At 41.8% G+C, this 15,897-nt stretch overlaps 1 protein-coding gene across 3 annotated transcripts; it reads right to left on the minus strand.

Moving 5' to 3' along the window:
- Nucleotides 1-130: 130 nt before the first annotated feature.
- brpf3b (bromodomain and PHD finger containing, 3b) lies at nucleotides 131-15,595 on the minus strand. 3 transcript variants are annotated; one of them, XM_036008010.1, is made up of 13 exons: nucleotides 15,218-15,595; nucleotides 12,544-14,105; nucleotides 12,178-12,340; nucleotides 11,855-11,986; nucleotides 10,275-10,403; nucleotides 7,779-8,091; nucleotides 5,567-5,857; nucleotides 4,262-4,861; nucleotides 3,562-3,643; nucleotides 3,386-3,474; nucleotides 3,079-3,176; nucleotides 2,607-2,761; nucleotides 131-1,505 (listed from the first exon to the last, which is right to left on the minus strand). In XM_036008010.1, exons 2-13 carry the CDS (start codon nucleotides 14,079-14,081, stop codon nucleotides 1,322-1,324), a joined length of 3,774 nt encoding a protein of 1,257 aa, XP_035863903.1. In that variant the 5' UTR covers nucleotides 14,082-14,105; nucleotides 15,218-15,595; the 3' UTR covers nucleotides 131-1,321. The 3 variants fall into 3 exon arrangements, with proteins under 3 accessions (XP_035863903.1, XP_031142031.1, XP_035863902.1); XM_031286171.2 differs by having other exon boundaries at nucleotides 3,079-3,173; nucleotides 4,262-4,864; nucleotides 15,218-15,594; XM_036008009.1 differs by having other exon boundaries at nucleotides 4,262-4,864; nucleotides 15,218-15,594.
- Between the last annotated feature and the right edge of the window lie 302 nt (nucleotides 15,596-15,897).

Raw genomic sequence — 15,897 nt, forward strand, 5'->3', positions numbered from 1 at the left:
TGACTAAAATAGGGGACTAGACTTTACTTTCACCACACCTAGCTCTTCAAAAGAGTTTGAGCTAAAAATATTACTAGAACAAGAACTTCTCTCACTTTTGGTTGTAAAAAGAAAATAGACAAATCTGCAGTTAAGTATCCCAAAATATTTTTAATAGAGGATGTATTTCCCACAATTTGGAAATACTGATTCAGACAAAATATTTGGCGAGCAGGTAAAATATGCAGGTAGTACAAGTTCATAAAGGTGTATTTTTCCACTGATAAAATGGGGCTCTCGACAATAAATAGAATCTTCTGGGGGTCAACAGTGAATGATGGCGGTTGGTCTTGAGTAAAATCAACATCAAACCATTTGAAATCATCTGTTAAAAATGTTGGCTGCATGTTTTTTTCAAAAACTCACTCCATTTGTTTTAAATAAGATTTAATTCTCAACTTTAACCAATATAACTTTATTTCTATAGTTCTGTCTTCCATAAATAAAATATTTCTCTTTGTATCAAAAAGAGAATTTAAATACAAAGAACAGTGGCTCATTGTGTTGTATGCTCTGAATGCGCACACACACACACACACACACACACACACACACACACACACACACACACACACACAATGAAATTACATCAAAGACAAGCCAAGTACACTGCAGCAAATCAGGAATTATTTCATCTCTACAATTATACACAGCGTTGCTTTGCCCCTTGTGGGTTGATTGAAATACGCATTTTAAAACAGCAACATTAAATTAAATTGGTTTAATAATACACATACATATGTACACAAAGTGTGCCTTTATAATATACAATTGTCTTTGTAAAAGATTAAAATGTAAAAAGCTATTGTATAAAAGATAGCCGTGATCCATTCATACGTCTTCTGTGTTTCATATAAACATGTCAAATCTCTTTTCTGACAATTTGATTCCTTGGCAGTAGCATCATAGAGGGAAATTCTTTTGAATTGGATCCAGACACACAGCTTCGACACATCCAGGTGGAGTAAGCAGATACCTCGATGCACCCCTGAACAGGGATTTAACGCTTACCGACTGCAGCAACGGGGGACCAAAAGGTAACTTCATTCACATCTGGAGCTCCACATCCACGACGACACAAAGGCAAACACCACTGCTCTGTGTGTCAGACACTAGTGGTTTGGTAACGGACTAGAGTCCAGGACACTGTGCTGAGCAACAACCTCTTCAGACCACAGTGTGAATACAAATTCAACTCGCAGTAGGACCACCTGCTGCCTTAAGACCACAGAAAAATGCATAGTGGCGTTCTGTGGGTGCACACAGGGCTCACCGTTGCCCTCTACAGGTAGTTGGAGGCCACAAAGCCATGGCTGTGGCTGACTCGGCTCTGGTGCATCATGGCGCGGTCGTACGCCACCTGGACGGACTTGCGGATGCTGGACTTGCGGCCCTCCATTATGCGCAGCTTGTCCGCTGTGTCTTCTACACCCAACGGTGTCAGCTTATCACGTGGGAGCCACTGCCTACAGTACCAAAGACACAGATTGACGACTGAGCACTTTCAATGCTTTACACCTATTTGCATCATTTGGACCTATATGTGTTCAATGTAAAGATATACACTACCGGTCAAAAGTTTGGGGTCACTTATAAATTTCCATTCCATTACAGACAGAATACCAGCTGAGATCAGTTGCATTGTTTTTTTAATCAGGGCAGCAGTTTTCAGATTACATCATGTGTTTACATAATTGCAAAAGGGTTCTCGACTGTTGTAGACAGAAGTGGCTGAAGAAACGCTTGAAATCCATGCATTTTGGTCTAAACGTCATACCCAAATTAAAAGTGGTACAGCTCTCATATACTTTGACACTCTGGGGTATGCCTGATATCATTGGAAAGGTGATTGATGTGGGTGTGTTTGTGTATTTGAGAAGTGTTGTGTTTTGTAGTTTTTTGGCTTTTTTCTTTGCACCTTTCAAATGGAAATAAAAAAACGCACAGACATATCTGTAGAAAAAAATCCATTTTTGAGTCTTTTGGCTTCATTTTTTCTGTAGTAAGCTGAGACATGTGGTTAATGCCCTGTGTTGTCTGTCACCTGTCAGATGTGTTTACAGCAGTGTATTCTAATCATTTTACAGATGTATGACTTGGACGGAAATAAAAAACCTCCATTCTAGCCTCTGTAACTCTGTGTCAGTAAGGCCTAGAATCACCCTGACACTTGTAACAAAAACTTGAGTGTTACCTTTCCACTGATATCAGGCACACCCCAGAGTGTCAAAGTATATGGGAGCTGTACCACTTTTAATTTGGGTATGACGTTTAGACCAAAAAGCATGGAATTTCAAACGTTTCTTCAGCCACTTCTGTCTACAACAGTCGAGAACCCTTTTGCAGTTATGTAAGCACATAATGTAATCTGAAAACTGCTGCCCTGATTAAAAAAAACAATGCATCTGATCTCAGCTGGTATTCTGTCTGTAATGGAGTGGAATGGACATTTCTAAGTGACCCCAAACTTTTGACCGGTAGTGTACATATGATGAAAATAAACTAAATTCTTCTTTTTTATTTACAAGAAAAAAAAAGTCATTTGGGCATGTCTGTTTGACCCTCACCATGTTCGCTTGTTGTCAAAGAAGAGCACAAGGTAGAGCCTCTCGTTGGTCTCCTCCTGCCTCTGCTCCCCCAGACAGAGGACCTCTTTGGGTGGGACAGGGATGGGCACCCCGTTGTGCAGCAGGCCCTCCTCAGGCATCTCTGGGTCGATGATCTGGAACAAACGCACAGTCAATCTCACAAGAAATGTCTGTTTCTAGCACTGCACTCGCACACAGCTGTTCTACGAGATTGAAATTCTTAAATCGGGAATGACCCCTTGAGATGAACCCATCTCGTTTTCAAGGGGGTGGTCCTAGAGAACTCCCAACTTTAGTTTCTTCTAGATTTAGTTATATCACTGTCCAGCTCACTTACTTCAATTTCTCAAAATGTGGTTTGGTGAAAGCTGCCTACAGACTATAAGAGCTACACCATTTGTTGACAGCTCATATTAGATGGTGCTTCAGTAATATTAGAACACGGGATTACCAGCGCAGGATAGGAGGGATATCCCCGACACTTGGCCCACACCAGATCTAGAGGCTCCAGCTCCGTCCCATCCTCAGACATTTGGCTGCTGATGCCTGCAAAACAGCAGCAGACGGTGAAATCATTTTATGGATACAAAATTAACAGGACACTCAGGCATACATATTCCCAATGAGGTTAAAGTGTTATATTTGTAACACAAAATGTCCTATGCTTAGGGCATATTTGTGAGCAGGAGAGAGGGAAAAAGAATGCCATGCAATAATGCACAGCAGAAACTTGAAAAAAATGTAAATAAAAGACATACCAGTGTAATCTGAGTCTCCGTTGACTATCTCCAGAAAGGGAACTTTGGAAAGAGCTGGTTTCCCGAGGCTTCGCTTGGGTGGTGAGCTGCTGTAAGACAGCACATTGTATTGTCAATGTATTGTCAATCATTACAATAACCAAAGAACTGCTTACAACAGATAGACCATGTCTTACATTTCTTTGTGCAGGACTGGACAAGGGCTGTACTCAGTGTCTGATCCGCCGTCTTTGTGCTTGTTGAAGCCATTGGTCAGCCCTGAAAGCAAATGAGAGGAATATCAGAACAATCTTAGAAAACCAGGGGAAAACTAGATAGAAAAGGACAAATCTAAGCATAGATATCTTTAGTCTCATCTCAGTCGTAATTAAAACAACACCGCAGTACAGAGCTAGAACGACAATCGGTGCAAAACAGCAATAACCACAGATAATGGGGGATGCAGGGGTGGTGTACGGGTAGAGGGAATTGGGCAATTGTTTTTGTAGATTTGGTAGCATGTGGATCAGTTTCCTCACCATAAAAGAGAAAGAACAAGAGGATGGTAACCTGATGTGATAAATAGATAATAAAATGGATAAAGATAAGCTGAAGACTGCTCTTATCTCTTGAAGATAAGGGATGACAAGTCTGTTCTGAAAGCAAGAACGTAGCTACATTTAACATAACTTCAAATGTAACAGCTGCAACTGCACTCATAACAAGCCATACATCCCTTACATGTATTTGCTGTCTGACATGTAAACTGGTAGCTAATAACAAATGTAAAATCAGCACATTTAACAAGCATCCTATGTGATCATATCCTAGTGCTTGTCTTCAGTGCCAAGAGCAGTCAGGTCTAAAACACTGTCAGTACTAAGTAAAGCTTCTCACCACTTCGCAGTGTGTGGTTTGGTGTCTTCTCCAGCTCACTATCTGAGCACATGTCTCGACTGGGGGTCCATTGTTCATTGAGGATGGGGGGTCCGGGGCTTTTCTGTGGGGTCTTGGATGGAGTGGACAAAGGTGTGGTGGATGGGGTAGTGGCTGTGGAGTTGGGTGCTGTTAGGGCGTTGCTTTCATTGTTGTCCTGCGGCCCTTTTCCGTTCAGCAAAGGATTGTCTCTCTCTCTGAACAGCTTAGCTCCATTTTTTGCCTTTTTGAACAATACAGAGGTTCGTCGTCCAACTCCCCCAGTAGTGGGCCGTGGGGGGGTGCTGAGCTCTGGTAGGCCGTTGGCCACCGTCTGTCCTTCACTGTGCAAAATGGGAGGTGGCGGCGCCAGCCGCTCCTGTGCTTTAGTGCAATTCATATTCTCTGTGGTGCTGTCTGAGAGGTCACCGTCCATCTTTAGGCGTTTGCAGGGCCAGCTGGTGGACTGATGCTCCCCTGTGATTGGTCGCAGGGTGGGAGGCTCCAGAGGTGCGCCCCCAAGTCGTGGAGGAGGAGCCGGCCCTGTAGGTTCCAGTGTCGGGGGCGAAGTGGATTTGAGGTCTTCTGGAAGATAAGAGGAGAAAAATTCAATTCAATTTCACTCAGTGTTTATTTCAAATGAATGTCCATTTAGTATGTAGTGTGATGTGGTGGTGTAGTGTTCATACTGGAAAATGGTGTCACTTAATAATGGTTTACATTTCATTCTAACAGTCTAACCACAATCTAAAGGGAGTTGAGATATTCTGTAGATATGGAGAACCTTATCAAGACGAGTGAATAAATAACTATGCTCTCACAACTGTACACCAGCAACATGGTAACATGGCAGTATTTTATGACTCAACTGACAAATCACAGGTGTTCTGCTGTACTCCTCTACAGTAGCAAGAGACTGTTTGACTGGACTAGCCTGTAGTCAGAAGTGGGATGACATGGCATGACTGTACGTGGCCAATGGAGAGTGGTGAGTCCATGAGAGTGATGTATAGAAGAGGTGCAGACATAGAGTGCACTGGGAGAGAGTAGTTGTGAGGCAGCCATGGCTAACGAGACTCTGTTGGCCCCTACTTACTAGACTGGAGACAGTGGGGTGGTTGGGGTTGGTGCGTGGGGGGGACCCTGGCTCAATTACCTGAGGACAATGTTCCGTTAGCTCATGTTCACAACTGGTCTCATTGAAAAAAAAAAAAAAAAAAGAGGCTTTTAAAGGTTCATGCATTGGCAATTTCATACTGTTGAGGGTTAGTGCTTTTCATCACCCACCTTTGTCCAAAGACAAAAGGCTGGTATCTGGCTTGGCGTCTTTGTCGTCATTTTCCTCGTCATCTTCGTCCTCATCGTCTTCCTTCAAATGTCCATTGTGAAGGCTGTGGCGGGGGTGTTGGCCCTGCCTGTAGCGGATGTTGTTGATCTCGCGACGTAGTAGGCGGATGCGTCGAGTTCGGGCGCCACTGCATCTCATTGAGGTGACAAAGTCCAGCTTTTCTAACAGCTCCTTCAGCTGTTCCTCTACTGTCATATGAAGCCGGTTGTCTGGATCCAGAATGCTGTCAACTGGACACAACAGGAAAGAGTTAGGCTAAGAGTTAGGCTAAGAGTGAAGCTAGCGTGCTTTTTCCATGAAGGTACAACAAACATGAGTTTAATACTGATATTTTTTAAATGAACTGATTAGCTAATAAGCACGTAGAACAAACGAGCAAGCCAAGTGTGATATGGCCTCTAGATGTCTAATAGCAGACAGGAAATGCATTGGAGATGGTACAACTAACATTTTGGATAAAAGTGTATGAACTTTTCTGGGGCAAAATCTTTAGTAAATATTTTTTTTATTTGTGTAAGTTACAGCGTATGTTTTTGTTTCCCCTGATTGCTAAGACTTTGGAGGACAATTTTCAAAAGCCAAAAAGTCTTCCGTCCGTTTAGTTTAATCTTTTTTCTTTATAGTCATATAACAATGAATACATTCATGTGACATCCCTGCAGCAAACACATCCTGATAGCCCAGATTGTCCTGAAGAAAATAATGTATATAAACTGATTGTGCATTACCGGGTTGAGGTTATACAGCCATAACACAAGGAAACCAGGCAATTAAGATTAGAATTAATGGTTTAGGCCCAAGAGGGTTAACTATGAACACATCAGTAAATTGATAGTCAGAGAAACAACTAAATTGATACAAAAACACAGTTCCAAAACCAATTCTTTGAGACATTTGAAACAGTTTTCAAAAATGATTACAGGTAAAAATATGACCCAGCCCTCTCCTGCCAAGTTGCCAAATCTCATACCTCATTCAAACCTAAGACTTCCCAGAAGAACATGTCAGTCTCCACTATATAGACACACAACAGCCTATCATCTCAACATAAGAGCAATATGCAAAATAGGACATGCAACACTGCTATTTATTGGTGCCTACACCAATTTGCTATCATCATCATCATTTAAGAAGGACATTCATGTTACCCGTAGGAACAGACAACTAACCTCCCTTAACACCTCTCATTTAGTAGTATTATATAGATTCTCTGTCCGAGGTACACAATGGCCATTAATATATTAGACTGTATAGTCTATGATTAATATAGACAAATTGTATACATTTTTGGAGAGGCGGCATTTTGTTCTCAGCACTCTCTAGCACTTAAAATAAAAAGAGTGGAAATAGTAATAATTTTTATTTTGGTAATGCTAACCACACTTTAACTAACAAAACTAAGTCAAAACATAGTATAAGGCTGGAACATCTATGGTTAATGTGCTTAATTGTGGCCAACTTGTTACAGGGACAGCGGTGGTTTCTGATATTAAATGTTCATCTCTAGTGGTCCCAGTAATATTTGTTTGTTGTGTAAACAAGTTGCACAGCACATGACATGGTTGTACATTTGAGTAGGGTTGGGCATCATTTGGATTTTAACAATTCTGATTCCAATTCCGATTCTTATTGATTCTCGATTCCAATTCTTTGAGGGGTAGAGTTGAAACGGGTCACATGCTTATTTCACAAATAAGAGGAACGTTTTATTTTGATTCAATGGTGGGTTGCAGTTTTACCGAGCTTTTTCAACGTAAAATAAAGCCACACTAGAACGCTGCTTACTGCGCTCCATGGCTGCAACACAACAAGCGCCTGGCCGCTACGGAAACTAAAACTTGCGCATATTAAATTTGGAACCCATGATCAGATTTGAAACCAAATCCTCCAATTCCACTGGAATCGTAATTTTTGAAACGATTCCAAGTAGGAATCGGTTCTCGATGCCCAACCCTACATTTGAGACAAATAATTGAGGACTATTTTCAACTAATTATTGCTCTGTATTACTCATCTAAGGTATTATTGTGTAATTAATGTTTCTTTGTTAAACAGACCAAATCTATCGTAAAAGACAAAATACAGACCCTATCTAAAGTACAAAAGATGTGTGTGTTCACATCCTGTGTCAAGAACCACACTGTGACTCACCATCCTCCCAGGTGCAGCTGTAAAAGTCTCGTTTCTGCAGTGAATCTGAGAGGTGCATGCCAGTGTTCAGGTCCAGGCCAGTGTTGGTGGCTTGGCGTTGGGCATGGCGCAGTATGGCTCCTCCTAAGTCTCTAAGACGCAGCGCTACTCGGTGGAAGACTGTGTCCTTGCTGTTGTAGAGGAGGCAGTTGGACACCATCAGGTTGAAGTCAGTCTCCAGGTCGGCCACTGAGCGGTAGGCATGACTCTCCAGCTTAGAGCGCATAGTGGAGAAGTCCATGGGTTGGCTGATGAACTCCAGGTAGTCTGGGACCTGAGAACAAGACATTACTCCAAAAGTTAATGGGATAGAAAGTGGACACATATTAGCAGTAGTGCTGGGCGGTATACCGGTTTATACCGTATACCGGTATTAATTTCCCATACGATATGAATTTTTCATATACCGTAAGAGATTGCCGCAGAGAGCGCTACGGCCGAAGTAATCTGCAAGTGAATTGAGAACAGGAGCCCTGTTAACTGTGTACCCTTCTCACTCATGGTAGTAACTTCATAACACAGCAATTAATAACCCACAACTAACTCTCTTTAACATGATAAAACACAATAGCACACAACAATTTGTGACTTAAACAATTTCTAAAACTAATAATTTTACATTTACAAATTTATACCGCCGGACGGCATGTTGGGTAACATTATAGCTGCTAGCTAGCCAGGTAGCATAACAGTCTGTTAAGCTGGGAGAGGCTCCGGTTGCTACTGCACATTCAAGAACAGAGAAGAAAGTTAGAGGATGAAGAAAGACCAGAGATACACCAGAATAACGTATGCTCAAGAGAGGAGCCGTCTGTTGTACCAAAGATTTTTGTTTCTAAAAAATTTGACATAATTTAGCCACTGTTGTTGCCCATCGCGCTAACATTACTTGGTTGCGCTAACGTTACTCGGCCGTGCTAACGTTAAAGACTTGTCACTTCAAGCATGCAGCGGAGCAACATTATGAACGCAATAACAATCCAGCTACGTCCCGCTACAGACCGTTGAGAAAGACGGGTTCAGAGCAATGATTAAAACACTGGATTTAAGATGCCTTGTCTCGCTGAAATACGTCCGCCAACCTACAAACATTATTCAAACACCAAAGGAGGCTGACAGCGGAGCTATGTCGCCCACTTTTCTACAACAACCTAACTTACCTGTGGCCAAGGTAGTGTTTATACAACTATCTTACTTTGTTTTGAAAGGGAAACAATGTTAAAGTTGTTTGTATGTGTATTCATTCGATATAAGTTTATTTTACTACTTTGCAGTTAGCACAATAAAAATAGTTTAGATTCTGTAACTGTTTGATGGATTCTCCTTCATATGACGTTATTGTATAATGTTGATGAGCCAAGCAAACCCTTTAGTAATCAAAGCTTTTAGTAAACATGATGACATTACAATGTTTTTGTGATATTCTATGTACTCCTGACAGTAGAATAAGACATTGTAAACCTATATAAAAAGGCCCAGTCAAGCAAAAGAAAGATACCGTGAAACCGCCATAATCTTAAAAAAATACCGTGTTACAAATTTTTGGTCATACCGCCCAGCACTAATGTTACGTGCCTCACAGTTGGAGCACTTTAAGAGCTTTGCTGGACATTAACCTCTCCCAATTAAATACAAAATATTAAGAACTATTAGAAAATATGTGGTTCTTTGATAAAAAGTTTTAAGCCTGTGTACATAGAAACTTTAGGGGCAGGCTAACTACGCCTCCCAAGGTGCACTTCGGCAAGAAACATCCCATCACAGAGCTTTAAATTCAGTCACGTGCACCTTAAACAGCAGGCAGGACCTAAAGATTATGCTGTTGAGAAAACTGATTAATATGTAGCTTAAATCAGTTCACTTTTAATTTCTGGGTTTTGCAGTTTTGGGGGAATTTAGCAACTACGGAGCCTTGTTTTCTTTACAATTGCAATGATGAAGCGTTTTGATTTGCTACCCCTCTGAATTGCGCCGTGATAAGGCTTCTTCTCCACAGCAACAGCGGCCAAAGCTCATGGGTTTTCTAGTATTTAGAGCCCTCTGCCATGCTGAAATAATGGACAAAACCAGATTTCTTAGAAAATCTGTTGAAATAATTGAAACTGGTCATAAGTAGGGTTGGGTACTGAACTCTACTTTTTTTAGGTACCGACCGAATTACGTCGGTACCCCACTACTGAAATTAATTTATTGTTATTACAGAAGGAAAGTACCGAAAAAAGTAAACGGTCCCCAACCCTAGTCATAACATTATAAACCTATAGGATCTTTACATTATCTGGGAGAGGCCCGGGTTTCTCTGTTAAGTAACACTGAGCATGTAATTTTAAGAAATATTTGAAATGAGAATACATAATGGGGGGAAAACACAGGGCCCTCCCACTTCACAACTCCATATAACCTGTTTGCATACATCTGGTCTCTGGCAACTTGTGTTGTAACAGTGAAATGTCTGACCTCCTTGATATTGACTGGCTGTGCAAAGATCTGGGCTGTGTCCTTCTCCTGTAGTTGGTCCAGAGTGGAGCGGAGCAGCATCAACATAGGGGTCAACTGCATCTCCAGAGCTTCCTGGTGAACTTTGACCTGCAGTTGTCAGATGATATGCATGTAATGTCACCATACTGTATGTGGAAGTTGCCGCCATAAAGGTTTTACAAACTGCCCAAAGGCTAAAGACAAGAGAAGCAAGCTAATTTCTCTAAGAAGAATGTCTACAAAATATCACATGAAGCCCTTATCTGGTCAGATTTCAACAGCCACAGACCACTGGCAGTCCAGTACATCATCTGTATAATTGATGGCTTTCTCTTTTAACCTCTTAACAATCCGATGGCCCGTCCGACATACTGTCATTCAAACGCTGTAGCGGTCTCGGTTTTAAAGCTAGAGTAAAAATATTGGTATCATATAAAACAATCTATGACATGCTAGCTTGTCTGGAAGGGGGCTAAAAAATACGCTCCAAAGTTAGGCTACATTTTGGTGAGGGAAAAACTGGCATTTGGCCATTTTCAAAGCAACCTTACTCTATAAAATGACCTGTTGTGACCTTGAGGATAACCACAGCCTTATGAAACTTTACAAATACAAACTACAGACCTAGGGCATTCAGAGGATGCATGGATTTAGGTCAATTGATAATAAGGGGGTTTCTAAGCAGTTTCTAGAACATAAGTGCGGCATCCAACCGCTGAAAAATGCAATTCTTACAAAAATCTCCAAATGTCAGAATATTTTTGATAATGAATCACAGCATTTTTATGGTGTTGGACGAGGTCTTGGTGTCTAACTTTGGTATTTTGGAGGGACATTTTTTTTTAAATCAATTCTCAATTGGTCAAAAATGGTTAGCGTCAAACCTGTACAACAAATCATATCAAGCCAAAAATTGCTGCAACAATTTATGAGACATGATAATGGCCATCTTAATGAAAGCACTTATACACAATATTATTTCATTTTGATTTATGACTAGAACAACTTGATGCAGTGCTAAGTTGCATCTCAAGTTAATCTTCAGGTTCCCAGCCTCAGATGATGTACATCACTTCTACGTAATCAACTGTTGACCTTTTATCTATCTATCAACATCCGGTCCCCTACCCCTCTAAAAAAAAAAAAAAAAAGGGGGCGGAATGCTAAGAGGTTAAAAGGTATTTGTTTATTTTTCTCTCTGTCACACAGCGCAACCCATTTATTGCAGCCACCTGATTGTTTTGCCACTCAGTTGTGGTTAGGGGATACTATCATGTGAAAAAGAGATGGCAACGTCTCTACTACTCTATAAGACAGGCAAAGAAAAGTGTGACCATCCAAACGTCTCAGAACTTCAGACTACATTGGTAAACACCATTAAATTTGAAATACCTGTAATTTACGTACTTTAGATCTTCAATAGTTCAGCTTCAAAATTCTGTATTCTGTACACTGAACTTCATGCTTTCAAAGGGTAAAGGATGAATTAACAAGCCTGAAAATAAAATACAGTTAGTTGCCATGCCTGTGAGCATGTGACATTCATCCGTGCATGTTACCTGTTCTCGTTTAAGTTTTTCCCTCTTGCGGATGAGCTCCACCAACAGCCTGGCTTTTTCAAGATCATGCCGCAGCTTTTGCCAATATCTCAGTGCTTCTCTTGCAGCAGAAACCTTCTCATCCACTTCAGGCTACAAAGTGCAACACATTTTTTTTTAGCTTTATTGTATAAACACTAAATCGAGATGTATTTAAAGGCAATCAATGAAGTTTAGAAATTGTTTGTTAGGACAATGGCTAAAAAAAATTGCATACCATTACACATTGTCATCAGAGTACAAAAATAGTTACAAAGTACTAAGGCTGTAGTACTGGTCCTTACCCTGATCTCTTCAGTATTCCTTTGGGATTGGAAGTTAGAGTGCAGATGCCGGACCAGCGGCACACCGTTCCTCGACTGACGCTTCAGTAACCAGTAGTTATGCAGCCTCTGCATGAATTGGTTTTTCCTCTGAAAGAGGATTCCTTTACAGATGATATTCAGCCTGAGAGACAGAGATAGATGCAGGTCGGTCTTACTATCAACATGCCTGACGTCAGTTCAGGCATCTCTACTCGAAAACGGTTTCTTGTTATTGTACAGTACACGTATTTAAACTGGCTAGTAGCAAATCCAAAAATTGGTTAATTTATGTTGAACAACAGATGCACAACATTTTATTGTATTGAAAATAAAATAAAATCGAACCTGCTTGTGGGTATCTGGGGCACAGTCACTTGTGGTGAAGCAGTGTGTTGTGCTGTTGACTCTGTGCTCTTCTTTCCTTTCTTTTTATCCATCTTGGCATCATCTTCAGACTTCCTGCCTTTTTTCGGTGTTTTAGGGCCCTCTGTGTATGCACTCCGTCCTCTACTAGCCCTTCCTCTGCTGCCCACCACTCTTCCTTCACTCTCCTCATCTGAGACGGCCTCCTGTCCTGGTGGCGAATGGGCCTCACAGAATGCTGTCTTCTTAACAGAGAACGTGGTCCCGTTAATATTTGTCTCTCGCACAGGATCAATCTTCATAAACAAGCCAGCACGCTGAGCACATGTGACGTGAAACGCAGTGTAACAGTTGGCCTTGTGGCACTGAATTGATGCACCACGGCCCTTCTGCTTGCACAGGTAGCAGGTCAGTTTCCAGCGAGCTGGGGGGATGTTACTGACACCTTCCACTGGTTCCAGAAATACTGTGTTGGCAAAGCAGACTTCAGGGATCCAGATGGCACACACCACATGCGCCCAACGGCCGTCACTCGTTTGCTTGAAGGCGCCGCCACGGTTCGGACATAGAACACAGTCAACAGGTTTCTGAGCGGACTGGAGGCAGCAGCGGCACAGCCACTGGCCCTCGGGGATGTAGGGCACACCGTAACACTCCTGGTGAACAGCCAGGTTGCAGGAGTCACAGAAGAGGATGACATTGCTGTTAAGGCACTCATCGTCCAGGCACACGCAGCAGAAGGCATCGTCATCAATAGCACCTTGGGAGGGCGTCCGGCTGCGGGCTTCCCGGTACGCCTCCTCCTCCAGCCGGTCAACCAGCAGCTCAAAGGTGTCTGGTGTGACAGCTGAATAACCCTCTGACGTCCGGCCGGCATTGACCATCTCGAGCCAAGCAGTGTCCTCTTCGTCCAAGTCATATTCTGCCTCAGCTTCCTGCTCCTCGGCTAAGCGTTCAATGTAACGGTAATATGCTGTAGGCAGAGGAGGTGCCTCGACCGGCGTAAAGGTTTCTAGCACATGAAACTTAGGTTCAGGGAGGGTCATGTGTTGATGGTGTGATGTGTTAAACTTTTCAGGTGTTTGTAGATGAGAATTGGGGCAGTGGTTCTTGGAAGGTCGTGGCGACTTGACAGGAGGACATTTGGAGTCTTTCCTGCGGCCTCTGAGTGAGACAGGTTTGCGGACTGTTTGGGCACTGCTGGTGGGAGACGATGACTGCTCACTGTTCTCCTTGTTACTGTTACACTCACTAATGTCCTGAGCCATCATCTCATCTTCAGTAATGACCTCCAAGGGCTCCAGAATAGAAATGCGGTGAAGCCTACCATCCAGTTCCACCTCTACCACCTTCTGGGCCTGGGAGTAAGACAGGGTTTCTCTGCTTGGAGATGCTTTGAGGCTGTAAGGGGATGGAGATCGCTGTCGGGCACCCCCACGCCCGCCAACTGTCCCATTGGACTTCTTGACATTAGCTCCACCTCCTGCGGCCACCTGGCCTTTTCGACGTGGCTTCCTCATAGGCCACCAATCACACTTTACCTCCTGTTGGTTTAAAAGGAAATGAGTATGAGAAAACAGTGTTGTTGTCAAATATACAAAAAGGTATTTTGTACAAGAATAAGCATTTGATGGTGCTACAGTAGAATATGAAAATTATATGCCATTATATCACCCTTTGAGGTTAGCCCTCTGTAATGATTCATACATGACATTGCCCTTGCTAATATGTTGCTGTTGTTGTTTGCTTTTGTTATCTTGATTGTCTTATTGTTATCTAGCTCGTTTTAGTCAACAGCTTATTTTCCCCTTTTGATCATTATATATTTACAGGGCTAAGCAAAATCTAAAGCGATAAAACTAAGGCCTAAATACCATGCTTTGAACTTATTGAGATATTGAGCCATTCAAAGCATCTCTGTTGTGTGTTGCATTTAACTGCAAAGTGTTATTAGGCTGGGCTATGTTCATTAGCACCTGTAGTGTAAACATTCCTTCACAAACCTCAGCTCGCAAGACTCACTCAAACCAAATAGCTAAATGCATAGACCAATGTATTGACAGCTGGCCAACGGTAAAGCTGAGGGTCACTATTTACGGTCAATAGACACACGGCCAGTAAAGAAAAATGATCTGCAGATTATTCTCGACTTTATTTCATAAATTGTTGGCAACTACTATCAAGGCTAGCCACAACACAACGGGCACATCCAATCAGCTTTCAGGAAAGTTTGACTGATCCACCCCAGAGCCAATCAGCTTTAAGAATACCAACAGATCATGTCCTTATTTACGGAGTAAAATGTCAGCCATATTTACTATTAAAAGCTCTTCTTCGGATTACATTTTAAAATATAGTTTTGTACTGCTAAAGCAGTGCATTATATTGTAAAATTGGTATGAGAAAGGCACAATATTAATAGTATTGCGGTACTCTGACATAGAAGTAGAGAGTAAAGTAGTTAACGTTACAGATATCAGCTAGCTAACGTGCTAACTTTAAAAGATGGGCAGAACTAACGTTAGCTGCCTTGTTATAGTTTAACGTTGACAATGCGCATTAGCTATAACTTTAACCGTTGCTAGCCAAAATTAGGTCAAACTTCTGAGCCACTCTATAATAAAGAAACAGTACGTAGCAAACTTAGCCATCTTACCTATTATGGCAGCTGACAGACGCAGGTAGCTCGACAGCCGCCGGTCTGAAGCCGCTTCTACAGTAATGGTTGCCTAGCCAGCCGCCTTACTTGCTGTACTCGCGAAGCTAATAGCTAGCTACTGTTAGCCAGCTACAATTTGCTGGCACAGCCGGTATGTTTAGCTCTTTTATACCGCTTACGTTTCTTCACAACACGGCGTTTGGTAGGCAAGGAGTCAATCCCAAAGTCTTACTGAGAACACGAGTAGTATATTTGCATTAATAATAATAAGAAACAGCATATCGTCGACTCAATTTTATGAGGAGAAATACTAGTCTCCTTCGGCTAGCTGTTTGGGATCCTGAGTATGTGCTAGCTAAATCGAAATTAGCAAAAGTAAAAACATAGGACTTCCGGATAGATGTTTCAAAATAAAGTCCTTACTGGAAAATGTTTCAATATTTCACAATTAATACAGCTAAAAAATAATTTAATTTAACATGAGACCGAATTTAATTACACCTAGTTGTTTTTCTTTTTCCCCCCAACATATCATTTTCACAGTATTTCAATGCCATACGGTCTATGACAAAATGTGGTACCATGCATAGTGAAATGTGGCAGAAGGTGGATGAGCAATATAGACCTTTTTCACGGCAGACATGTTGACATGTCATAGTAGGAAAAGCACAGGTATA

Source organism: Sander lucioperca, chromosome 12 (assembly GCF_008315115.2).
Source record: "Sander lucioperca isolate FBNREF2018 chromosome 12, SLUC_FBN_1.2, whole genome shotgun sequence".
NCBI classification, from domain to species: Eukaryota; Metazoa; Chordata; class Actinopteri; order Perciformes; family Percidae; genus Sander; species Sander lucioperca.